Source organism: Grus americana, chromosome 15 (genome assembly GCF_028858705.1).
Source record: "Grus americana isolate bGruAme1 chromosome 15, bGruAme1.mat, whole genome shotgun sequence".
Lineage (NCBI taxonomy): Eukaryota > Metazoa > Chordata > Aves > Gruiformes > Gruidae > Grus > Grus americana.
The window spans coordinates 18047557-18073346 of NC_072866.1; the positions used below are offsets into that span (position 1 = coordinate 18047557).

The following is a 25790-nucleotide window of genomic DNA, read 5'->3' on the forward strand; positions in this document are numbered from 1 at the left end:
GCTGTGAGGTCTCCAGTGACTGGATTTTTGTGCTTTTTACTTCTCAAGACAAAGCCTGAAATGAATTTTTTTTTTAATCTATTCTTCTCCTGCTTCCTTTCCAATTTACTAGTATAGTACTAACCTTTTCTCAGTTCTTTTGATGCACAGGCTAGAGAATTATGTTATGAGAAGCTATAATTTAAAATTTCTGCCATTTTGAATGATTTTCCTGAATTTGTCCCGTGCATTTGTAAGGTATAGGCTAACTTAGCAGCAGATCCATCTCAAAAAAAATACTGGTACCACTCAAGACAAATCCTAATCCACAGAGTTAGAGTTTTGCTGTGTATGTTAGACAGCATTTGAAAACTTGCCCTACTTTACAGATTGCTGTGTCTTATAACCAATTTTATAAAGAACTATGTTGGTCAGAAGTTTTATATTTATGTGCCTATTTCATTATGTCATTTTCCAGTTTTTAAAAAATTATATTTATCTTGTCATATTTGAATCACAAACAACTTTGCTCCAGTTATTGCCATTGGAAGATCATATTTTCAGCATTGTTTTACACCAGAAAAATCTGTCCTACCAGCACAGGTCTCCCTGTTTTGTTTTTGCAGTGGGGAAAAAAAGGAAGTTCCGAAACTTTCATTTTAGAAGGATGCTACTTGTGTCCTTCTTGTCCTCCTTGTGTCTTCTTGTGTCCTTTTTTGCTATTTTTAGTAAATAATTGGGCATTTAGTTGTCCCACTATAATTTTCCTCAGTTTCTAAAGTTGCGCTTAACCACAAAGGTTAGCAAAGGCTGTAGCATTGTACGCTATTCCGTGTTTTTCCATATGTTCTTGAGAAAGCCCCCAGTTCTTTATGATCGCTGAAGAACTTTACTGAGTAATCAAACCGATGTATTCTATTTTTATCCTGGCAGTGTCAGTAAACCAGGTGTATGTTTTTGTACTTTCTCTGTCCTCCAAACAGCTTCTGACCTGACCTGCTCTGTAACTCGGTTGCCCCCGGTGCCTGACAGGCACTAAATTCTCGTGCCTTCTCTGAAAGCGCAGCAGTGGAAGGAGGGTGTATGCATTTCACCACTGAGAAAAAAGCTGCAGTTCATCTGACGGATGTTTTTTTGGCCAGAACCCTTCTATACGGTAGAAGGCCAACACTATATTGTCTGATTTGTTTCCTACTCAGATTTGCCCTATTAATATAGTGACATGACAGGATAATATTTACAAGATTTTGGAGCACTAAGTAAAGCCATAATAGCCAGTGTTCATGCAAGCAGCTTAGGGAGCATGTCTTTAAAGGTCAGACTTCAGATTTAAGATGTAACAGACTGCTGGCAGTTTTATTTGCCTCTGAAAATATCTGTGTAAATTTGCACTTGGGAAAATAAAAGACTCGTCGCTGTAGCCTGCTCCCAGCCCACCCTGGTATTCCATCTGCGGGATTGCAGAGGAGTGCTGCGTGACCTTGTGCACGCTGAGAGATGATTTCACTTCCAGCTCATTCTTCGTAACAGGTGATTGCGAGTCATACTGCTCCACTCTCTGGCTAAACAGCAGAAGAGTTGTGAAACTTAGGACTTTTCTGGAGGGTGCTGGGAAATTGGCAGGTGTTTCTGAAAGCAGCACCATTTTTTATGTGTTTCATGCTCTGAATGTGACCTTAGAAAAGCTTTATAGAAGCTTGATTTTGCAGTAGTATGCAAGTGAATTAAAAAATGGTTTTGAGCAAACATTTGCTTTATTAGTAAATAGGTACTACAGATTAATTTCAACAATAAAAGATAATTTTTGGTGTTTTAAGAAGTGAAGTTTAATATGAAAGCTTCAATTAGCACATTCCTTGATTTTTATGTTATGTTTTTTACTGATAAAGACCTGGTTTGGAATTACTGGTTTGCACGTGGGAATCCTTTTTTAAGAAGTCGTTGCAAAAATATCTCTTAAGATTACATAATTGGCAAGACTTCACTAGTTATCTTACTCTATCTGTCTTTATGACACTCTGGTTATCACTGGAATTTTAGATATGTTGGTGATGAATGCTGATCCTTAATAACAGCAGTGTATCTTTCCAGTAATGTTACTTTACAGAACATAAATGACATAGCAAGCACAAAGCAGTTCAGAAGTAGGACATTAACATCAGACAGTTTTCTGAAGTGGGTATACTTGGCCATCCTCCCACTGTTTTATTTAAAAAAAAAAAAAAAAAAAAGGAGGGGGAGAAAGATTGAGGTTGTGAAGTCCAGAAGTCAGAAAATGCCAAATTTATGCTTGCTGCTACAATCCTGATTTTTTTTTTTTTAATTTATTTATTCCTTTTTCTAACCCACACAATGAACGAGACATAAGTCTGCCGAACAAATTAGGTTATGGTCATACACTGATCTCTGAGGCAAGCATAACACACAGACAAAAGCTTACAAACTGTGGATGTTCTGGCAGATTTGAAGTGAACCTGCCGCAGTGTCTGATACTGGATTTACTTTGCATTGAGCTGACTGTTCTGACATGCTGCTAAAATTTTTCAAGAAGCATAAGTGAGAGTAAGAAACCATGATTTTTGAAAGTAATGAGTGTTATGCCTGAATTAAATAGGATGTTGTCCTTTTAGTTCTGTTTGGTTACTAACATCAAAAGATCATGAAATTAAAGTTTCTGATTTTTTTTTTCTCGGTAACTTTATTTAATTACACTAGTGAATGTTTGACTCCTTTATATTTCTTATGGATGGAGACGTTAAAGAAGTGTTGATGATAAACTATATAGTTCTTGTGTTTGTTTGAGTAACTGATAGAAAATACGACTCCTTAATACTCCTGACTTCGAGAAGAAGTAACGTAGGTGTGGCAGTGAAGCAGTTCTGCTGGTAGGGAAAGCACAGGCTGTACACGCCTCCTTGGAACCCTGGACTCTCAGCCATGGCTAGTTGTTTGCCTTGATGCTTCCTTCCACATCTCCACTGCTATCCATAGTTGAAGTAAATTAGTGAGAAATGCTGAGTATGAAGAGTATGAAGTGTGTTTGCTTTTGTGGTCCAAAATTAAGCATTCATTTTTGTCCTGTATGTGATAATGAAATTTGGAGTTTCTGCTTTGCTATGTCTCTGCAGTATTGTCAGTTCCATAACTCTCAGGAAAAAATGAGGCAAATGGAAATAAAAAGCATTTTAACATCTTTTATTTCTATATTATTTTATATCTATTTATTTCTGTATTTATTTGATATCTATGATATCAAGAGGCTTTTTTCTTCTCCTTTTATGCAAACCATAGTCTTTAACAGAATCTTGCTTTCAGAAGCTTGCTGTGCTTCCATGTGTGTGTGTGGGAGAGGGGAGTGAGAGAAGATGGGATTTTGACTCTACTCATGCAGAAGATTCTGGGTGGAACAAGGGAAAGAAGATTAAGTTATTAGGCGAGTTAAGGTTACAATTTGAATAGGCTGGTAAAATTGGAAAAATGGAGACAATTTATTATAGCTTCACTGTTTAATGTTAGTAAATCAGTACACATTTAAACAGGCTGAGTATGCATACAGGCAATTATTGTAGAGTAGTCACCCCAGCATAACTGCAGAGCCAGCGCTACAATAACTTGTCTGAGTAGCAACGGCTTTAATTTATTCAGAGTCAGAGAAATAATAGCAACTAACTTGGATTGCACATTATCATATTTTAATGACACTCTTGAAATATTTAAAATGCCATTGCCTTGATGCTTTCTTGAGGAGGACTCTGAGTTCAACTTTATAGTTACAGATCTTTATTTTGTATAGGGTGTTACTGCACTGAAAGCTTCCTATGCAGGGTTTTCGCTTGTGTTGTACACTTGTATAAGGCTTGAACACTTACTGGATTGCTCTATTTTCCTCATCCTGAGAACAATTTTTTATTTCACAGATAGGCTGATGGATTGTGGTCCATTTTCACAACACTACATATTTTTTTCAGGACTGTCATAACCCACCAATTCTCCACTGCCAAAAACCCCAGCAACGAACCACAAAATAACCCAAAGAACAAAATCTCAAACCCCCAAACCTTTCCAGTTTGCCCTCAAAGTGGCAGTGTCTCATTATGACCAAAAGAATACTAATAGTGTGTTGAGTTTCGCGATCACCAAGTTTGATATTTTATAGCTAAATATAATAATAGAACTAAATAAATCTCAGAACGTAGGGTTTGGTGTTTTGTGAGGTTTTTTTGGTTTTGTTTTTCCTTCAAAATAGATGTTGGTCAATAGAAGCTATTGTAGACCATCTTTTGAAAAATAGTCATGAAAATAATGGAGCACAGCATATTTTGTCATATATGATCTTTCCAGTCCAAGTTTTTCTACAATTGCTACATAAATTGCAGTGGTTACCTGGTCACTTCAATGCAATGTGAACTTGCCTCTTGCAAAAAAGGGTATTTCACCTTTTATTCCTCATCCTGACTAAAAAGACATTCTGTTCTGCCATGGCTGCGTTCTGCTGTGAGCCTTGTGCCAGCCGCAGCGGTAAACCCAGCAGACAGATCCCTTGGCAGCTGCCTGTCTGAAAAGTAGCCCAGCTCCAGTTTTGGGCTGGGTCAGTTCCTGCCAGGTCATGGTGAGTGTATGAACACCAGTCCCTGAACCTGGGAGGTGGTAGCGATGATGGGTGAGGCAAGCTGGAATGTCCTTTTTGCTGAACGCACAGCCTTAGGAAGACTCGTTAAAGTAGCTGTGTAATCGCTGCTTTGATGTTCAATGTGAGTAATATTATCGGGGGAGAAAGCAGAAGTCTCCAGACTTTTTTATTTTTTTATTTTTTTTAAATATGTGTTAGCATTTAATACCCACAAATTTCACTTTTGGCTTTTCTACAAGATCAGGATTTTTTTTTTTTTTTTTTGGGTGATAGCTGTATAGAGAACTCATATAAAGATGCTAAGTTACTCTAGAAAAATAATTATTCTTTCTGTGCTGAATTAATGGAGTGCAAAATCCCTCTAATGACCTACTGAAATGTTTCTTGCTAATGTCAGTTAGCTCTCAAGCTGTGATGTGGAATGGGTAGGAAAATAATCATGTACTTTCTCCATGGCCAAAGAAGCAGAACTGTTTTGGAAAAAATCTAGTGTGAAGAACTTGGATTGGCTGACTTGAAGTGATATGAGAGAGATCGCTGCCGAATCCTGCCAGGGATCGTGCCGGCAGATTACGCGTGCCGGGCTGGAGTCGTGGTGTCTGCACCAACTGACACATCTGACTGACATAGTAAAAACTTTCAACCTTTGTCCGCTACTAGAGTTTGGCAGACTTAATCTGGTCCACAGGACAATGTTAAGGCATTTTTGAACTGGCAAAAATTTCTGTAACTGTAGAAAATATTAAGAAAGACATGGGTAAATGAGTGAACTGAATGTAACAGGGGGGAAAAAAGTTGTCCAATGGCTTTGCTTACTTGAAGTTAAGTAATACCAGTTCTGTTTAGTAAGTTTTCAGTAAAAGCACAAAAAACTTGCTGACATCTGCTTCAAATACTTGCAGAACGGAATTGGCTGATTTATTATATATAAATACAGGAGCATTTAACTGTTGGGAGGCACGTTTTAATCGAATTGTGTCCCTGCAGAAGGTCTCTTAAAATTAGTGATTAACATGTGAAATTGTTAATGAAATTTTTTTTAAAAGTCTAGTTTAGGACATGTATCCACTCTGATGTTTGCTAGAAGCCATTCAAATCTTTGAAGATATGTTGTATTTCAGGTCTTCATGCAAGATCTGGAAGTCAGAATCTCTTTTAGATTAGATGATTAAGTCCTAATATTTTTCTGGAAATTTATTGTAAATAGTAATAGTACAGCTGTACAGTTATATGGTAAAACCTTTATAGGAGCAGAAGGACTCCAGGTGAGGCAGTGGTTTGAGCTGACACTTTTCTGTATGGTATTCGTCTACTCTGGTATCGCTGGTAAACCTAACCTATCCCTAACAAAGTCTTTAAAAATTCTAAAATTCTGGGGTTTTTTTATTATGTTTATTTTTTATTCTTGATATAATGACAGTATTTTTAAGGTATTTATAGGAAATAAAAAGGTTTTTATAGGAAATTACAAGATTCAGAAATCCCATTGTCTTTAAGACAGTCTGTAAGATTGAGTTTGAGAAGGAATGCCACAAAGAAGCAATGACATTGTCTCTACTCTGGTCTCACTGTCATGGTTACATTTCCTGTGTCAGAAATCATAGCAAGGAAAACAAGCAAGCTGAAGAAGTTAAAGAAGTAACAGCATATCTAATTAATATGCACGTAGTGAAAAGGTGCATTGTCCCATATGTCTGCGAGTTAAACAAAACAGCTGAGCCACAGGCAAACTTGTAAACATTTGTATTAAAGCCAGATGCAGACTAATTTGATTTGATCAATACTTCTGATAGTGTGTTAAATAACACCATTTTTGAAAGATTGCTCAAATTAATGATGAGATTAAGAGCATTTTTATGTGCTTTGCTGAATAGCAAATGATGTTGGCATCCTTTTAAGCATGTTGCTGAATTAGTGCCACTATGTACATGGCTTTTAGATCTGAAATGAGCAAAAATACACACAGAAATTCATCTTTTTTGTCCCTTCTCTTTAGATGAACTTCGTCAAGCTATTGTGGCCATGATGAATAGAAAGGATGAACTGGAAGAACAGAATAGGTAGTTTTCTTTTTTTTTTTTTTTTTTAGTCAAGAGGCACTATAATTTTTTAAAAAAATCTGTTCTCTAATACAAGCTGTCCTCTGTGTAAAGCTATGCCTAATCTTTGTGTAACCTTTTTCATGTATATATTGTTTGTCTGTGAAAGGTAAGCTTAATACTTCAATATTCAACTGTTGATACTGAAGACTAATGTTTGCAGGTCAACTTTTTCCTTTAAATTCGAATCACATATAACTCTTTGTATCTTGGACACTTTTGCCAGTTGTAGTTTCTTCAAAACCAAAACTTATAGCTAAAAGATTCTTAAAATCTCTTAAGATAGCTTTCCAAATGAGTAAAAGTTGGTCCTTATACAAATATTCAGAAGATTTCCTTTTTTCCCCTTCCGGTGCAGAAGCGATGCAGAACGACTAACAATATTACACTGAAATTGGCTGTCATTTGTGTCTTTATGTTCACTTGGGGCAAAATGATGATGTAAATGTAAGAATGATCAGTCGCTTATTTAAAATGCTGTCAAACCTACTTTGTATTCATTTAGTCTATTGGAACGCATCATTAGATGAATGAAAATACAAATGTATTCAAGACATACTGCTGTTATGCTGTAGTAGGGCTGTTTTGGTAATTTACGTTTTTCTATAGATTTTTTTTAAAATTTTTTTTTACTGTCAAGACCACCAGCTGATCCCATTTTCCTGCCTCTCATCCTCCCCACTCCCACAATTGCAAGTTACTGCCCCATTCAGCGCTCTGAGTTTTGGCAGAAGGACCAGGATGCTTTGGGTTTTACCATTATGCATCATGCTGACTCTTGCTGTCCCATTGAAGGTTTTACACAGAGGTCTATGGCAGTGCTCTCAGTAGAGGCAAGACCCCTACCTGTCTCCTGCTCTTGCTAGTAAATATATTGCTTATTGATTATTCCTGAGATGTATGGACTTGTACTGAAGCACTGAAAGCAGACTGTAAGCTGTTGTCTGTAATAAATTCTTTCTGCGTGGTGGTACTGTAAATGCCATAATAGGTTGCGCTTTGGGCATGTTGATGCAATTGTAATGCAAATTAATAGTAAGCACTTACAACTGTTTTGATTAGGTCCTTTTTCCTTGTAGTTTTTCATATCTTTTTGTATAATCAAATCAGGTGAATTTATTACATTGAATATTTAAATTTTAGGATGACATTAATGGTATAATTCAGGCAACCTACTCTGTGATTCGTAGAGTATCCTCTAATTACGAGGTAGTGTTTGCAGGGTTCTAACAGAGGCTGCTGCCACCTTCCAGATCTCTGAGAAATCTGCTTGATGGAGAGATGGAGCATTCTGCAGTGCTAAGGCAGGAAATGGACAACTGGAGAAGGAAGGTAGCAGAACAGGAAGAGCGACATGCCACAAAAGTCCAAGCCTTGGCACGGTAAGAAGCGCCGAAAGTGTCATAAAAAGTATGAGCAGCGGTACAAGGGAATAAAAAATTCTGCATACAAGAAAAAATAATTTTCAAGTAGTTTAGTTTTCAGAAGAACATAAGTGATTCAGGACTAAAAACCTCATGAACTTTAGTTGAATTTAAGCTGAAAAAAAAGCTTTGGAAGATTTTCTGACAAATTTAGTGGGTCTGTGGTTTTTGTTTTGTTAAGTTTTAACAGTAAGTGAGAGTTTAAAATATTAATAAACCTACCATTACAGCTCCAGAGGAAGGAATATTAGTAAGCTGAACTTAGGACAACATCAAGCTTAATTTTAAGAAGTCATTAGGCTAATATTAAGAAATATAAGCCATGAAAATAGTGACAATTAGATAATGAGCCTAGATACAAGGGAATGTGTGTATGTATAAGGTAAATGTAAGAAGACTTTTCTTTCTTTATATATCTATTTTGTCCAGTTCTAACTCCCCTCCTTTTTTTTTTTTTTTTTTTTAAATTATTTTTTTATTTTACTTGATATTTGGGAGATTCTTGGTGTAGCTGTCTGCCCAATCTGGAACAAATCACAATATCAAGGTCCTGTTTTTTTCCCTTCTATTTGATATATGATATTCTTAAATTTGTTAAAGTACCTAGCACTGTCTGCAAGCAGTATTTTCCAAACCTCAAATCTGATACAGCTTTTAAATATAAGGGGGCAGGGAGGGGAACAGAAACACCCTGTTAATGTTCATTGTGAACAGACTGATGTTGCTGTCCTGGAATAATGAAATGTTTGTTCTAGTAGTGGAAATGGCTGCTTTGGTGCATGTGTAAAAGTGGTGGGGTTTTTGTTGTTTTGTTTTTTCTTTTTCAAAAATACACTTTAGATTGTTGGCATTCTAGTCCTCAGATCTAGAGCCAGTTAGGACTTGTTTTGGAGACTATTTCATTTTAATATTACTCCACAGTATTTTCTCTGGTAGATGTCTTGTATAGTTCCACCCTGAGATTAGTATGGGGATCTCTCTCCTCCCAGCAAGTTCTTACTTTGGTCAGTAGGAATTGAGCCGAGTGGTCCTAGTGTCAGTTAAATTGAGTAGGAAGATTTACATCTTTATTTATTGCTTCCAGTTCTATAGAATATGTCAGATACCTTTCTGTATGTACCCTCACGTATGTAAGCAGTAAAGAATGGATTATCCATCCTCTTCAGTGACATTTCCATGCGATCTGTCTTCCTTCTATCTGATTATTTAAGCATGACTTTTTGTTTTCCTTGGGCTGATGTTTCTCTCTTGCCCTGCTGTCAGGTTTTCATGGCTGCCCACTTTATCATCCACTGTATCGTAAGCAGCGGTTGTGGCCAAACAGTATCAACAGTACTGATTTCTGAGGTGGTGCAGCTGCTTTCCCCTAGCTCAAGGAAGGTCAGCCAGGTATGGGTGCCTAGGGCTATCCCTCCCTGGTGCAGGACTTGACGCTTCCCCTTGTTGAACTTCAAGGGATTTGTCTGAGTCCAGTTCTCCAGCCTGCCCGGGTCCCTCCGAATGGCAGCACAACCCTCTGGTGTATCAGCTGCTCCCTGGTTTTGTATTGCCTGTGAACTTGCTGAGGGGCACTCTGTCCCAGCATCCAGGTCATTAGTGAAGGTGTTAATTGACATTGGCCCCAGTAGTGACTTGTCTCCAGCTTGACTTTGTGCCACAGCTATGCCCAAAGAAAAGAATTTTAACCCTCCCCTTGTCTAAATGTGATTTACCTTAAGACAGACTTTTGAAGGTAAATGCTGCTGTAATAGTGTGATTTTTCTTCTTAGGATTCTAAATAAGCTCTAGAGTAACCTGTGATGCCTCAGATCTTGGGATGATTCGCAGGTATAGTAAACAACAAACCTATCCCAAATGTTCGGTCGGATTAGCAATCTGGGCTTTATCATGGAGAGAAGTGTTTGTCTTCTGCACGCACAGGCAGAGTGCTTAGTGTCAGTCGTGAAGTGCCGCAGCTGAGATTCCTCTGAGCCTTTTATTGCATAGAAGAACTAGTATCTGAAAATGACAAATATAAAGCTTTCTTAAAAAGTATTTAGCACGTTACTAATTCTGCTTTTGATGACACATCAAACCAAACTACTCACTTTGAGGGAGGGAGAGATAGGCATAAGTGGGTTTGACATTCATGTGATGTAGGGCAATTGAGACAATGCAAATACTTTGTCATTTAATATTCACGTTTCAGGTTATGGGAATTGTATATTCATATTTCTTTGACTCACTTCCCCCACAGTTTCAGAATTTGCAGTGACATATGGGTGAATCAGATATTTGTCATGCACATACCTTTTTAGAGAATAGATAAGGAGCTTTTATAACAAGATCTAAAGAGATGCTCACTTAGACTAACTTCTTTTTAAACAAGCTTATTTAATTTCTCTTATTGCTACGGAGACTGGATATGTTGTGCTGATTGTTCTTCTGAAAGTCAGTTTACCATGTCACATGATAATGGGAGCTGCTTAGGTACAACAAATTCTTGTGTCACCGGTTATTTTGGACTTCGGATGCATTTCTTTAATGATTCATTGAAATTTTGCATATAGTTATTTTGGAATATAGGATTTTCTTCTAAATTCTTTTGTTGGTTCACTTTGTACACTGTAGGTGATGCTGCTGCAACAGTAAGAGTAGTAAAATTTTTTAATAAATGGTATTTTAAACCAGGAATTTGGGCAAGTTGAATAATTTGATATAACAAAAATGTTGGAAATGCTTTGTAAGTGCTGCATAATACACTAAGTGAGGGAGAGGAAAGTTTCAGATATTTTGTAATAGTGAAATCTCACTGTTTACCTTGAAAACAATTGATCACATGACTAGAGTAGAAAAATTTCCTCAGTTGTAATATTCTGAACATCTTAAGGCAAGGAAAATCATTCAGTAACAATCTGACTATTGTAATTTGATGAAAATTATGCTTCAAATTATGAGTGCTGATATTTATGAGTGTCCCCAAAGCTCTTGTGAGGAATTTGATGTACATATCTTCCTGAAGGCTTTGAGAACACAAATTTCAGTGACACATCAGTCAGTGGTGAAATGATTACTTCTGCATATGTGCAAAATGAGTTTATTCAGCTGGTCTCCTAGACTCTCCAAAGAGTCTCTGGTCTCCCAGACAAAATGCTAGCTTGCTTAGAGAAATTTTCCTGAGTTTCCTAAGTTCTCTTTGAAAAATGGAGAAATTCTTAGGTCATTTTAGTTTCAAGTAGTGGTAATCTCATTCTCCCATGTGAAGTATTTGAATAGCTTCTTCATAACAGTTACGATATTGTTTCAAAAGGAGCAGTCTCAGCATTCAACCTATTTCCTAGCCTTCTGATGGAATAGACTAGACTATCCAGTATAATTTTGTAAGCTGTTTTTTTGTTGTTGGGTTTTTTTTTTTACTTTTCCTTCTGTCAATGAGCCTTTCTCAAATTGCATGAATGTATTGTACCAGTGGCTTCTTGGCAATGCTGAAGTTTGTTAATTGCAGTTCTTTTTTCTGTATGGAATACTATTACATCCCTTTGCCAGGCAAAGAAATTTATTGAAGTTGACTGTGAAATTGGATAATCTCAGACTGCATATGCTTAGACTGTATTCAGAAATGTTGGAGGAAAGCATTTTACAAAGGACAGGCTTTGTAGCAAGAAAAGCAGATAGAAAGAGAAGATGATAATGCACTGTGCAGGGAAATGGGGGATGAGCATTTGACTAGGCTTTATCTTACACTTTTATGTACGTTCTGTTTACGTTCTGTAACCTAATCTGCCTCCTCTTATCTAGCGTCTGTATTATTTAAGCCACGTTGCTTTTGGATTTGGCATTTTATATTAATCTGTTTTACAACACTTCATTCAGAGCCATAGTGCTTCAGTGATGGGTGAAATGCATTGTGCATCTTGAAATGATTGTGTCACCTTAAGCAGATTCTTCAAGAGAGGGAAAAATACCTCTTGTCCCTGCTTGTGAAAACAATTTGAATATTTCTATATGAAATGATTTTTTTTTTCCTGCTTAGTTAGTTGGTGGCATGTCACAAGTTACAAAAACGTTTTATAAAAAGTGAGATACGTTATTTCTTAAGATAAACAAGTTCCTCATATTTCTTATCCACAAAGCCATTTTTTTGCTTTTTCAGATGTGGTATCACTGCTAAGATAGAGCCTTTCCATAATTCAGATTTGAACACAGTCTGTGTGTGAAGCTATCATGAGAAGAGTTTTCAGTTTATTGTGCATATGGTGTTTGTCTTTCATAATAAGCAGTTAAGTTTATCACATTATTCCTCATTACAGTTTTTTTCAGGGATTGGTTTTATACTATGATCTCATTATATTGTCTATAGTTCTACTTCTATGAGTAATAGTTTGCATTTTTCTTATTTCATTTAGGGTATATGATTACAGTCAATTGTAATCTTGCACCTCCTAATGGTAGGATCATAGGATAACTCAGGTTGGAAGGCAGCTCTGGAAGTCATCTAGCCCAACCTCTGTATATAGATTCTACATGTTCTTGCAGTATACTGTTTATTTCAATTCATTCTCAAGATTCATGGAATTTTTTTAGTATTTGGAGATTTGGTAACTTTTATAGTGTTTTCTAAAACACCGACATCTGTTGGATTTTTTTTTTAAGCCTGAATTTAGAAGTAAGAGAGGTTTTAGGAGTAAGCTCCACAGAAAGCACCTGTTAGGATCTGATGTTGGTTCCAGAAACATAATTACAGTATTCTTCAGGCCACTAAAGGTGAGATGCATGAGAAGCTACTCTTTTTGTCAAATTCTTTTCTTACCATGCTCATTTTACAGAAGCCCTAGAGGAATTTTTCTGTCTTTTTTAAGAAGCAGTTGTGCTGTTTTTTGTTTGTTTGGGGTTTTTTGGGGTGTTTTGTGTTTTGTGGGGGTTTTTTTCCTGTTAAGGTATAGGAAAATAAGTCCTGTAAGGCTGCTTCCTCTGTAACAAAGCTCCTAATTTAAAGGTGTATTGTTCTTTAATCTTTTAATAAAATTTTTGGAAGTCAGCTTTTATAAAACACTTTCATACTGGTATTCATTTGTATTAACAGCCAGAAAGCTTGTTTTGGTGACTCTGAGATGCATCTAATTTGACTTGGATAGCAGACCTTGCCTGTGCTTGAGGTCTGCATACATGCTTCAATATGCGTAACTATCTCATAGAAACTTTGTGGGCATTACTGGAAAATAACCAACCTCCCCCAACTCCCCTCGTGCCCCGGCAATGGTAGTTCTTAGAAGGGATGCTGTAGCACAAGGAAGGTGGGGGAGAGTTGGTCTGCGGGGGCCTTGGTCCCTCTCCAGGAAAAAGCTGGCATGCGAGCGCTGTGTTCCATGGGAGTAGCATCTCTCTGCCATGCTGGCCTCCTGCTGCTGCTTCTGATCCGTTACATCCCTCCTCTCCATACCAGAGTCCTCAGGGAGGAGTTGCTGCTTTCCTGGCAGGAGTTGACTTGTTGGCGAGCATATGCATTTATCAGTAATATTGCCTGTTATCGTTTCATTCGTTATACACATAAAAGTCAGGTATATGTTTCCCAAAATGTGAACTTGTTTGCTGCTGCTAAAAAAATTTATCATTCTTAGAGTAGTTTTCATTTTCTCTTAGGCAAGGTTTCCTTAAATGCTAATTTTTAAATAATAAAATTGAGAGGAAGTGTAATTTTTTTTTGCTTCAAAATTAGGCAGGGAATTGAAGGTATTTGACAACTTACATTTATTATATAATGGATCATTCCTTGTCATTCCAGATAGTTTTCCAAAAAAAGATAATAAATAAGCAATTTTATTGTTGCTAAGGTGTTATGTGGCTGTGTACCATTCGTGAATATTTAAAGACAATTTCTTTTCAGTACAACGATATTTTGTTTCTGTATTAGTATGATCAATGTCACTAAATATTACCATTGAGAAGTCAAAATGTGTTTTATTTCGTAGCTTTGGCGACAGGGATACATTACGCTAGTACTGCCAGTCAGGCGTTGCTGCATAAAGCAGCCCTGACCATATGCATACTCTTGAAAGATGTGTACTGAATATTTTTCCTTTTTCTGACTGGTTTTAGTACAGAAGTGTAGTAGGATTTTTCATATAATTTGTGAACACATACACTGGCTTCCGGTGAATTTTCAAGCATGTCTGACAATAGAAGCACTCACAATTTTAGGGATTTTACGAGCTGGTATCTTTCCATTTTAGAAAATTGATAAAAGTTACTTGTATCACCATTTAAGCTTTTGGTACTTATGTTCCTTTTCTCTTTACTTACAGTTGTTGTATTGTACTGTACTGATTCATTAACATAATTAGTATTGTATTTTTCATCTGGTTTTAAGCAAAGGCACTGTTAATGGCTGAGAGTGGATACACATAATTTTGTAATATTCTGATTTAACTTCAGGAAAAGTACTAAAGCAAAAAGCTAACTACAGAGTTTAATTGCGTCTTAAGTAATTTAACTGGATAAAATTGCTATATAATAAAATACACTCTGCTAAAAAAGGTCAATCCTTACTGCATTAGCTTATAAATAGTTTATGGGAACCTGGAAATACCTTTCTCTGGTGCTCTTTGGAGAATAGTCACAGAACCATGGAGAAACTCCTAGGGTTGCTTGCAAAAGCTTCAGGTGGAATAGATTTTACCCTGCTGTTATAGATATGTGGCATTTATAAGCTGCTGTATTTAAATGTGTTTGTGTTTCTCTAGTCATACTTTTAGAGAGATTTTGGAGATAAATCTGCTCTGTCAGAAACTAACTTTGTATTAAGGAAAAAAAAGTGGGGAAACGCATACGGTTTTTCTTTGTCTTGAAGATGTAAAGCTTCAAAGATGTTCTGCTAATCTTAAGGGTACCCAAATAATAATAAATTATAGAGAGACCTGGGGAGGAGTTAAATTCTGGTTTCCTGGGACGCTTTAAATCCCCCCCCCCCCTTTTTTTTTTTTTGGTGATTGGATTTCAAACCTTAGTATTTTTTTCAGTGTAGTTCTTAATGTGCAGTTTTCTATTTTTATAATCAAACAACCAAGGAAAAGCGTGTCTTGTATCATCGTTCTGCATGAGTAATCACCAATGAATGGCATAAAGCTTAATCAACAACACACACTGGACCTGTGCCATTTGAGCAAGAAGCATCATTTGTAGGAATACTGGTTTGTCATCCTCTATCATTGAGCTGATACAGGGTGAAATGACATATTATCACTCCGTCTTTCAGCCGCTTACTGACATGGGAGAAGTGATCAGGCAGGGAAATTTGTTATAATTGAGGTTTTGGAGATGGGCGTGCTTTTAGTGGCACAGTTCTCTGGCTTTGTTTCCCCATGTATTTCAGCCTGATTCTTTTTCTTTCTTTCTTTTTCTCTATCCCCTTCAACTTGTTCTTTCAGTCTTGTCACTTATTCTTCAGCACAGAATATGGAATCATGTGGAGCTCTTCAAAAGATGCTGAAAGCGTTGTGTTTATCATGAGCCTCATAACAGGCTAACAAGTTTGCTTCAGGTTAGATGGTGAAGTTTGGAAAAGTTGCAGAAGTAAAGCTGGGGCCTTCGCATAGAAGTATTTAACAGCCTTACACTAGGTAGTATTGTTGAGTCAGCTGGGCAAGAATTTCTGCAAATCTGACCCTCCTATACAGGAGTTTCTCCTCCTATAAAATACCTGCTATGAATAGCTGATAGAATGCCTCTTGAAGTCATTAAAGCCTTTTTAGTGAGTGGTTGCTAATTTTTTTTTTTTTAAACATACTCTGATAAGGGCTGTATAAAATCATATATATCAGGATGGGCCCTCTTTGGAATCTAGCTAAACAGTAGTGATGAGAAAGAGATGTCAAAGGACGAGAAAGAAGTAAGATGATAGAGGCATATTAGAAAATTGTGACTGGGCCATAGTATCCTGCTTTGAATTTCAGTCTTGCATCAAAAACCTTAAGTGAATTAAAGTCTTCCTGAAGTTCATCTGTACTGTATCAATTTTAAGTTGATAGGCACAGTAGTAAAAAATAGATTTTTATTTTTTTGATGCTGTCTCAGTACAGACAGAAGGCACTGGGTCTGTTCTCAAATATAGAAATGAGGTGGTGTATGATTATTTCATGAGAATCCTTAAAACTCAATGTATTCTAATTGTGTACAGTTATTTCCATGCAGACATATTTACACTTCTGGTCAGAAATCTTTTCATCTAGCTGTCATAATTTTTTTTGCATGAATGAATTATTTGAGCTTAGTTCAATATAATATATGGCATTAAACTGTGTTTCTGATTTTTTTTTTTTTCTCTTAATCTAAATATCAGTGTCCGTCACTGGTGGAAAAACGGACTTGTTCTTTGTAGTCTAGGAAATGAAAAATATCATAAAATTCTTAGAATCCCAGGCTGGTTTGGGTGGGCAGGGACCTCCCAGCCCACCCAGTGCCACCCCTGCCATGGGCAGGGACACCCTCCACCAGCCCAGGTTGCCCAAAGCCCCATCCAACCTGGCCTTGAACACTGCCAGGGAGCCAGGGGCAGCCACAGCTTCTCTGGGCACCCTGTGCCAGGGCCTCAGCACCCTCACAGGGAAGGATTTCTGCCTCACATCCCATCTCCATCTCCCCTCCTGCAGCTTCAGGCCATTCCCCTTGGCCTGTCACTCCCTGCCCTTGGCACCAGTCCCTCTCCAGCTTTCCTGGAGCCCCTGCAGGGACTGGAAGGGGCTCTAAGGTCTCCCCGCAGCCTTCTCTTCTCCAGGCTGAACCACCCCAACTCTCTCAGCCTGAGGTCTCCAGAGCAGAGGACTTTGTTAAAATTTGATAGTTGGGTAATCAATAGTTTCTTCTCAATTATTTAGCAACCTCCTATTAAAGGACTGAATAAAATTGAGGTTACATAGTTCAGAAAACTGATTTGAAATCCACAGAAATATGAGTATCATACCAGTCTGGGGTTTCTATATATAAACGTGGCATTGCTCGCAATAGCAGTTTATTTTTGTGTGTGTGTGTATATACAGTATAATGACCATCAAACATATTTGTTTGTGTTTCTGAATAATTCTCAGTCTTAAATAAATTCCCATAAATAGAATGCCTACCTTTTTGTGTATGATCTGTTTCCAGCTTTCTGTAACCAGTTACATGTCAAGGGTTTCAGTATTCCTGGAGCTTGTACCACTCCTCTGGCATGATTTTGACCTGCCCATGTTCTCACTTCTCTCTAACCAGCTGCAGGTTTCTTGTGTGTGATGTTATGTGCTGCACCTGTGGCACCTATGTATTTCTACCTTGCTGTTTCCTTAAAGAAGACTATAAGTTGTCTGAATTCCCTCTCTTGCAACACATTTTAGTTATTTTTCTTCTGTGTAAATGCTTCTGTCATACTTGGCTAACTGAATGGGCTTAGACAGATAATTGAATTTTCAGACATGCGATTTGTCAGCATTGTTTAAAATTCATTAGGTTGGAATCCTTGTTATTTCTCCCCAAATATAAATTAAGGTGCTTAATGTTGTTAGGTGGAGCTGTGGTAGTACCTGGTTTGAATATTTGTACTTTCCAAGAAACATGAGACAGGCACTGAAATACAAGTTGAAGGGATTAGCTGAATTTCTTCTCTTATGGTTTTCATTTAGGAGTGCTATGTGGAAAACTTTTACCTTGAATATTGTTGCTGAATTGCTGACATTTTCTTACAGTAATAAAATCTGTTTCTAAAGCTGAATTCTTGTTTGCTTGACATTAAATACTTGCACAACTAGTAAAACGATTATCTAATTTATATTGCCCATTCTGAATTTCCTTGTCTAGTATCCCATCCTTATTTTTTTTTAATCAACTGTTGATTTAGATAGACTGTATCTTTTTTCTGCCATCAATGTAAAATAGTGTAGAAAATCTGAATTAAACAATGAAAAGTTTTTGATTATGAGCTAATCTGTTTCACGGATGTGTTTATGTGGCCCTGGAGCACAAGTTTTCCTGGTACTCTGCTGTTGATGTATTACTGTGTAAGTCATTATTTCTTTTCATCTTGATGACACAACTTAGATAAAGGTTATTATTACAGCTGGTATGTTTGTTTCCATTGAAAGCTGTTTTCCTCTATTTTGAGAAAACAATACTATTTATTTATTCTGCTCTTTTTATCAACAGAGAGAATGAGGTGCTAAAAGTGCAACTGAAGAAGTATGTTGGAGCTGTCCAGATGCTCAGAAGAGAAGGCCAAACAGTGGAAGGTAAGGATGAAATGAAGAGGGAAAAAACCCGCTCCCACAGGCTGCCCCGTGTGCCAGCAGCCCTCCTCCTGTTGGGAACAGCGTCTGAAGAGATGACAGCTCTGTTTCTGTGAGAACTGTCCCCGATGCATCGCTGGCTGGGCTGTTTGCCATTACCTGAACTATCTGGTGATGCAGATTGCTATGTGATGGCATACTAGCAAATTACTGCTGAGTGGAAACAATCAAGAAGTCCTGCCTTTCTTGCTGACTCTTCACCAAAACCAAGGAAATCATTGACATGGAAGTGGGGTTAGCAAGAGATTATTAAAAGCCCTATTCATCTCTTCCAACCATGGTACAGTCATATCTCCCCATAGTGAAAATAACATATTGGTTATCTTTTCCTTTGAGAAAAATACCAATGCAGGTTTTTGTACTTATTTTTACAGAGTGTTTTCTGGTAGATGAGGTGGTCTTACTTTTTTCAATAAGAAACTTTCCAGAAAAAGTGCTTGGGTGAAAATTTAATTTAAAAAATAATCAGTGAATTAATGTGTTATGGGAACACAATAATTATTTTGAGGAGAGAAAATTTTGTATCTCTAGATTATATTGTTAGTGTTGGTTTGGAGATGAGTATTTGCAGGCTGTTTCAAATAGACTCTGTGTTAAGACCAGACATTTCACTTTCTTTGCTCAGTCGCCCTGACTCTACTGAGCAGATTTTATATCTGAGAGCTAATGAGTTACCAGTAGCGTTACCTGCTTTTCTTCAGTGGTCAGTGGTGACGGAAGTGTCCATGGCAGGACGAACTGGGGTCTTGAGTCTGAATCATCTTCTGGTGGGCCCTGTACTTCCACTGACCACAGAAGGTGTTTGAGAGATGAGGTGGCTTTTCAGAAGTTGGCACCATCTGTCTTTTTTTTTAAATTGTCAATATTGTGGTCATATAAATGGTTATATGAATGAATACTATATTAACTCTGCTCTGAAGGGCTAGGCACTATACTTATCTGTAGTTTAAAAATTTCATTCATCCTTAAAAGGATTTTTGTTAGTGAGAACACATGTTTTTACTTCCGACTTTGCTGGAGTGTAGTGATTCATATTAAGAATTATTCACGAAAACCATCGCTTAAGCTTCTTATAATAGCAGAAATTATCCTTCATTAGATACTGACAGTTTCCATGATGAGTGTAATTATAGGAAAAAGAAAAAAAAAATTCCTAGGCTAGCTATATTCTGCCATGTTAAAATTATGCAAATTAGTTAGTGATAAGAATAGAAACTGAGTAGGATGGTCAGATTTTATAGATGAAAAAGGGAGATGGAACAGTACCAACATTTCTAAAAATGAATACGTATATACTTTATGCTCAAAGGATATTTAATCAATCCACCGTAATTTTCTGTAATATTTATCATTAGTGACCGGAATAAATTTCAGCTTCGTGCACTATTTGTAATAACTTTTCTTGTATTCTAACTTCACACACTGTATTTTTTATAAACCTTTTTTTTCTTAGCTGCCATTGGAGATTTATGGAAATTTTTAGTAGTACTGGGGCCTCTGACTCAAAAAAGTACTTAAGCATGTAAATAGTCCCTGAGAACTAATATGTTTAGATACACTTCAAAAAAGGAGTGTGAAACAAAAAACGGTTTCTTCTTTTACCAAATTTGTAGAAACTATTGCACCCATGGTTTATATACATATGTTGCAGTATCTCATCGTAGGCATTCATATTTTTCAGATGTGAGTCTTCCTAGTGAAGAATATTAGCAATATTAGAAAGATGTATTTGTACTTTTCACTACAGGTATCATTGCGTAACTTAAGGCAAATTACTGAATTCCAATTGTGGTATAACTTAAAGTGTCTGTAACAATTTGTCTTAAGTCATTTTGTTCTTAATTAGCTTACATGCTTAAAAGGATTACAGAGTGTATTTACAAGAGCTGTTTTCTTACTGTGTTTTGAGATTGTGACAGTGTTGTGAAGAAAATAGGATGGAGAAACTACTGCTCTTTCTGCTTTTGTCATCTTAAGTTAAAATTCTTGTTTGTTTCTTATACATTAATTTACACACTGATAGGTTCAGGTTCTTGACTTCTGACTAGCCTTATACGTAGACAGGGACGTCGAGTTCTTATCTGTTTAAACTTGGAAAACTCCCAGCTGTCCTTTTGCTGGAATAGTAGGAAATTGTCTTCATCAGGGAGGCATAAACTGTTGTATACAACTAATTTCACTGCTGCCCTATGCTATCATAATGAGCAATTCCAACGATGATTTATCTTCTTCCAAATGGTAACAAAAGTCTTAAATGTATCATAGATTTTAGAACACTATGTGTTTAGACTTTCTGTGAAACTATTTTGAAAGTCAAAATAAGTTGAGCTCCTGCTCTGTAAATAGAGAAGAATCTACATGTTTGCTACCATAATCACATCAGATGCTATTGAGTATGGCTTTTTAAATAGTTTCCTAAAATAATAAATGAAACTCAGCTTAATGCTTTGCCTTGCGGTGACTTAAAAAGAACAGAAAAACCCCTCAGCAAGTATGATTATAAATAAATTGCCCAAGAGTCAGAACTGTGTCAAGATCAGAATATCATACCAGCTTTCAAAATGAGTGATCGCTGCCATGGACTGAGCAGTTCGATATTGGTATTTAAATATTTAGTAAATGAGCATCCTGATTTCTCAGCCATCAGCAGGAGTTGGATGTGTACCATTTTTCAAACCTACTTAGATACAATAATACTATGTATATGAAAGTGCTGATCTTAGAAGTTTCTGGCTGAAGAACTTCAACCAAGATTTACAAGAAGTAGCTCTTAAAATAGCTTTCAAAATTCACTTAAAATATAATAAATTTCTGAATGTATATATTTGTCCTCGAAGCAAAAATCAGTTCCCAGGCTCAAGAGTATTTAGTCAGATGAATTCTGGTCTTTTCTATCTACCTTATAGTGGCTGTATGTATAGATAGACTTTGAAAAACGGTGAAAACATTTGTTATTGTTAGGGCTTGTTTACTTTATATGTGCTAACTTGTTTGGGTTTTTTAGAAATTCATGACCTGTGAGGAAAAGTTGAATTTTTGTGTGACTTGGAGAGGAGCAGACTGACTTAGAATAGGCCTCACAGTGATCATCGAATATACCAATGATAGCTAGGAAGAGGAATAGAATAAACTGTAGTTTTCATTCACTGTGGGTAAGAAAAGATGTAATGGGCTTAAGTGGCAGGTGAAGGAAGTTTGATTAGCTATCAAGAAAACCTGTCTGAGAAGAATATTTAAATTTAAATAGATTGTACAAGGAAGCATGAAATCTCTATTATTGGAGATTTCTAGGAATAAATTAGACAACTGTCAGGAATGAAATAACTACAGCTGATTCTGCTTTATGCAAACCCATGAAATACTAGACGAAGTATGGAATGTCCGTTCTCAGCCCTATTTTCTGTAATTTCTATCGTATGTAAGTAGTCTGTGCAAGTAATAGTAAATGATATTTTGGAAGAGAATTAGAAAAAAAAGACTTGAAAGTGAAGCTTAGGCTTAGTTTTCAAAGGCTTTGAGTAGGAATTGCAGTTACTACCTACATATATTAGATAGCTGTGGTCACAGAACAGCAAAATGCTTTTAGTTGGCATTTTTTCTCTGTTGAGAGTACCTGTCCAAATATTGCTTGCAAGAAAGCTCCCTGCTGCATTTCTATTTTAGTACTTGTAATACTGTTTAATAGTACATCCTATTTTGATACTTCTAATAACTGTTTCTTTTAGAGCTGTTACTTCTAAACAGGATGTCCTAGAAGTTTATGTAATTTAACAGTTTAATTTGAGGTATCTCTTTGTTGTAGTTCTGCCAAACATTTGGAGCACTGATGGTGAATTTACTATACCAGAGCAAAAGCAAGTCGAAAACAATGAGGAACTAGCCAGCTCTTACGAAAGAAAATTGATTGAGGTAAAGTTTGTGCTGCACAAATTTTGTGGAATCATAGTTGTAACATTCGAAGCTGTAAATAGTTTCTTTGCTTAGTTGTTGTTTTTTTCCCCATTAGTGCAAAAGAAAAGTCTGATTTTTGCTTTAAAAAGAAAAAAATGAAAGATTTCATTTTCAGGCTTCTGTGGTTAAAATACAAATTTGTTCATTCAACTTCAAAGCATATTTAAAGCAATTCAGATAATTAAAAATACTTTTCCTTACAAGAGTACACATGTATACTTTGATATTAAAATGAAGGTTTTAATAAATAAGCAAGTTCCTTAAGGTTATAACTGATGGTGGTGAAGTTGAAAGCATCACAGACAATAGGTTTCAGGTATTGTATAAGTTACGTAATTACAAGCATCACTGTTTTGTCAATTGAGCTTTAAAATGAGGCCATAGTGAAATCTGTAGCTTTTTCCGTGCTGTCGTACTGTTTTCTGATTGCTAAACTGGTTTTCATTTTTGTGTTGCTTTACCATGTAGCTTATTGAATACTGCAGTATGGAAACGGATGATGGAAGCTACTAGTTCTGTTGAATGACCATGTTAGAAAAAGTTCTTAATGTAAGATTCACTTTTAAGACTAATGTAAAATTCATTAAAGAAAAGAAGAGAGATTAGGGTTTCATCCTGAATTTAAATACAAATGATTTTCCAGACAAAAGTAATGAAATTTAATATCTAATACCCATATCTCCTATTAAATATTAAATGAACATTTATATAAAAAGTAAAAAAAAGTCTCTATATCTTTCTCTTGCCCAAAAGAGAAGCTGGATACTCGCATTAACTGATTAACATGAAGATGACTAAAAATGCAGGTCGTGCATCAAAGAGATTAATACAGTTCTTCTAAAACATTCATACTTGGTTATCCTTTTCTCATAGCACCATGTGAAACTAATTCTCTCCCTTTGGTTGAGTTCTTCTGACTCCTTTTCTCTGTTCCGTACCTATCAACAGAGTATCTTAATTAAGAACGCAGGTAAAATCTCTTTCAGCTTTCAAAGCATCCTCCTTAGTTCTACAAAGTTTGTTCTGCACATTCAGGGAAGCGTTGCCAACTCTCCTGAGTTTGTGGAAGGCAGCGTTAGCAGTAGCACAGATGACACCGCGGTGAGCGTACTGCTGGAAAACCTTGCTGCAAATCACATCCCGAAGAGGAAGTCTGCATCTGAGTCTGACTTACTAGTCTGGAACTGTATCTTCACGTACTCAAAATAGGATGTAACCCCTGTAACGGTCCAGAGGTATTTACCAAAAGTCATGGCTCCTTTTTCTCTTCACAAATGAAAGATGTGAAGTCTTACTTTCAAAGGTTAGCCTGTGTTGTGTTCCAAATTGAGGACTAGGATAGGAACCACTCTTGAATGCTGTTCTGGCAGTTCCATTCAGCTAGAATTGGGCCTGAAAAATGTTCAGACTTAAGCAATTTTAGTAACTGTTATTTTGTGCCTAGCAGACTATTTCAACTGAGGACAAAGATTCTCTTGCATTTCCTTGTAGCTGATCAGGATATTGAAGTGTCCCTACAGAGAAATGACTAGCTGTCAATAAAAATAATGGTTCTGCTGAGTAATTGGAGATTTTTTTTGTCCTGTTTTTCCATTGGAAATTATTTTGTTCATAATAATATATTGCAGAAATTTTCCATTTTGTACCCTATTTGTAAAAAAGTTTGTATTTATCAAAGTTCTTTAATTATGATCTGTAAACTGGTTGATTTAACCAAGTGGATAAAGAAAAGTTGAAACTAAAAGTTCTGAAGGAGTAAAGAAACGTAAAGAAGCTTTTTACTGACTGTTATGCTTAAAATGGTGCTTGAGAAATTTTTGTAAAAAGTCCATGTAATTTTTTAAATGGTGTATTTCCTTAGAAATAGTAGCGAAACATCTATCTAGTTACTACAATTTCCTCTAACCCCCCAATTTGAAGATTGTTGGGATATTGATAGGTCTTTGGACACCTCTAGCAATTCCTGTATGTTTTCCAGTGTCTTATGCTTTGCGACTAGAATGCTATTTGGTTTGAGAAGAGAAAGTAGGGTGATTTAAGAAGCGTGACCAGCAGGTCGAGGGAGGGGATTCTGCCCCTCTACTCTGCTCTGGTGAGACCCCCCTGCAGTGCTGCGTCCAGCTCGGGGGTCCCCAGGACAAGAAGGACATGGACTTGTTGGAGCGAGTCCAGAGGAGGCCACGGAGATGATCCGAGGGCTGGAGCACCTCTGCTCTGGAGACCTCAGGCTGAGAGAGTTGGGGTTGTTCAGCCTGGAGAAGAGAAGGCTGCGGGGAGACCTTAGAGCCCCTTCCAGTCCCTGCAGGGGCTCCAGGAAAGCTGGAGAGGGGCTGGTGCCAAGGGCAGGGAGTGACAGGCCAAGGGGAATGGCCTGAAGCTGCAGGAGGGGAGATGGAGATGGGATGTGAGGCAGAAATCCTTCCCTGTGAGGGTGCTGAGGCCCTGGCACAGGGTGCCCAGAGAAGCTGTGGCTGCCCCTGGCTCCCTGGCAGGGTTCAAGGCCAGGTTGGATGGGGCTTTGGGCAACCTGGGCTGGTGGAGGGTGTCCCTGCCCGTGGCAGGGGTGGCACTGGGTGGGCTGGGAGGTCCCTGCCCACCCAAACCAGTCTGGGGTTCTGGGATTTACACAAGTCTCATGCCACAAATAAGAAAGCGTGTTTAAAATCATTACAAGATATGTTTTGGGCCATTGCTATGCATTGTTGGCATAAGTTTGCTGTACGTAAGGTAAAAATATGTTTCATTTGCTTTGTCCTGCTTATGTAAGGGAGCATCACCAGAAGTTGTCTTTCCCTCGTGTAACCAAGGAAAAACTCTTCATAGTTTGCATTGCAACTAAGCTCAAAATAAGCAGTTACTAAAGACTTGCTGATGTGCCAGACCTGACATTGCCAAGGATTTAAAATGAAGCAAAAGAAGCAAATAACCTAAAACAATTGGGGTGTTAGTACATCTTTGAAAGAGCTGTGATCAGATTGTTATCTGTGAGACATTATTTCCAGTTTGGTCTATTCTTTCTCTGTGTGGCTGTAGACCAGTAGTGAACTGGTAAATATACCTAATTAGAGAGAACATGACTTCAACTTCCTTTGCAGTTTCAGCCTTTGACAATTTTGTGCTCTATTTAAGAGTAATTTTAGTGGTGGACTCTAACCTGCATTTCATCAAAGTTAAATTGTAGGTTATGCTCGTGAGGTACTAAATTGTATTATGAGAGCACTCTGTTAAAGGCTCAAAAAATGACTGAATTTTCAGTTTCCTGGCAAAGACTATTCCTGTCAGACTAGGGAATGAGGAGACCAGCTCCTCTGCCTTTGATGTACTGAAACTCGTATCACAATGTACTAATCCCTCATTGTTCTGCAGAAACATTCATTCTTACAGGGATGTTGGAGACAAACCAGTTAAAAAAAATCCT

The 25790-nt window shown here is 37.1% G+C and overlaps 1 protein-coding gene across 4 annotated transcripts in view; it reads left to right on the forward strand.

Moving 5' to 3' along the window:
• Positions 1-25790, forward strand: part of SNX29 (sorting nexin 29) — a 126550-nt gene that overhangs the window by 25791 nt on the left and 74969 nt on the right. For 3 of the 4 annotated variants that reach the window (XM_054842625.1, XM_054842627.1, XM_054842626.1), the window contains 4 exons: positions 6606-6669; positions 7962-8090; positions 18282-18364; positions 22224-22330. In XM_054842625.1, the coding sequence (XP_054698600.1) occupies positions 6606-6669; positions 7962-8090; positions 18282-18364; positions 22224-22330 (383 nt within the window). The remainder of the gene's footprint in view (positions 1-6605; positions 6670-7961; positions 8091-18281; positions 18365-22223; positions 22331-25790) is intronic. The other variant, XR_008579362.1, reaches the window with a different exon arrangement.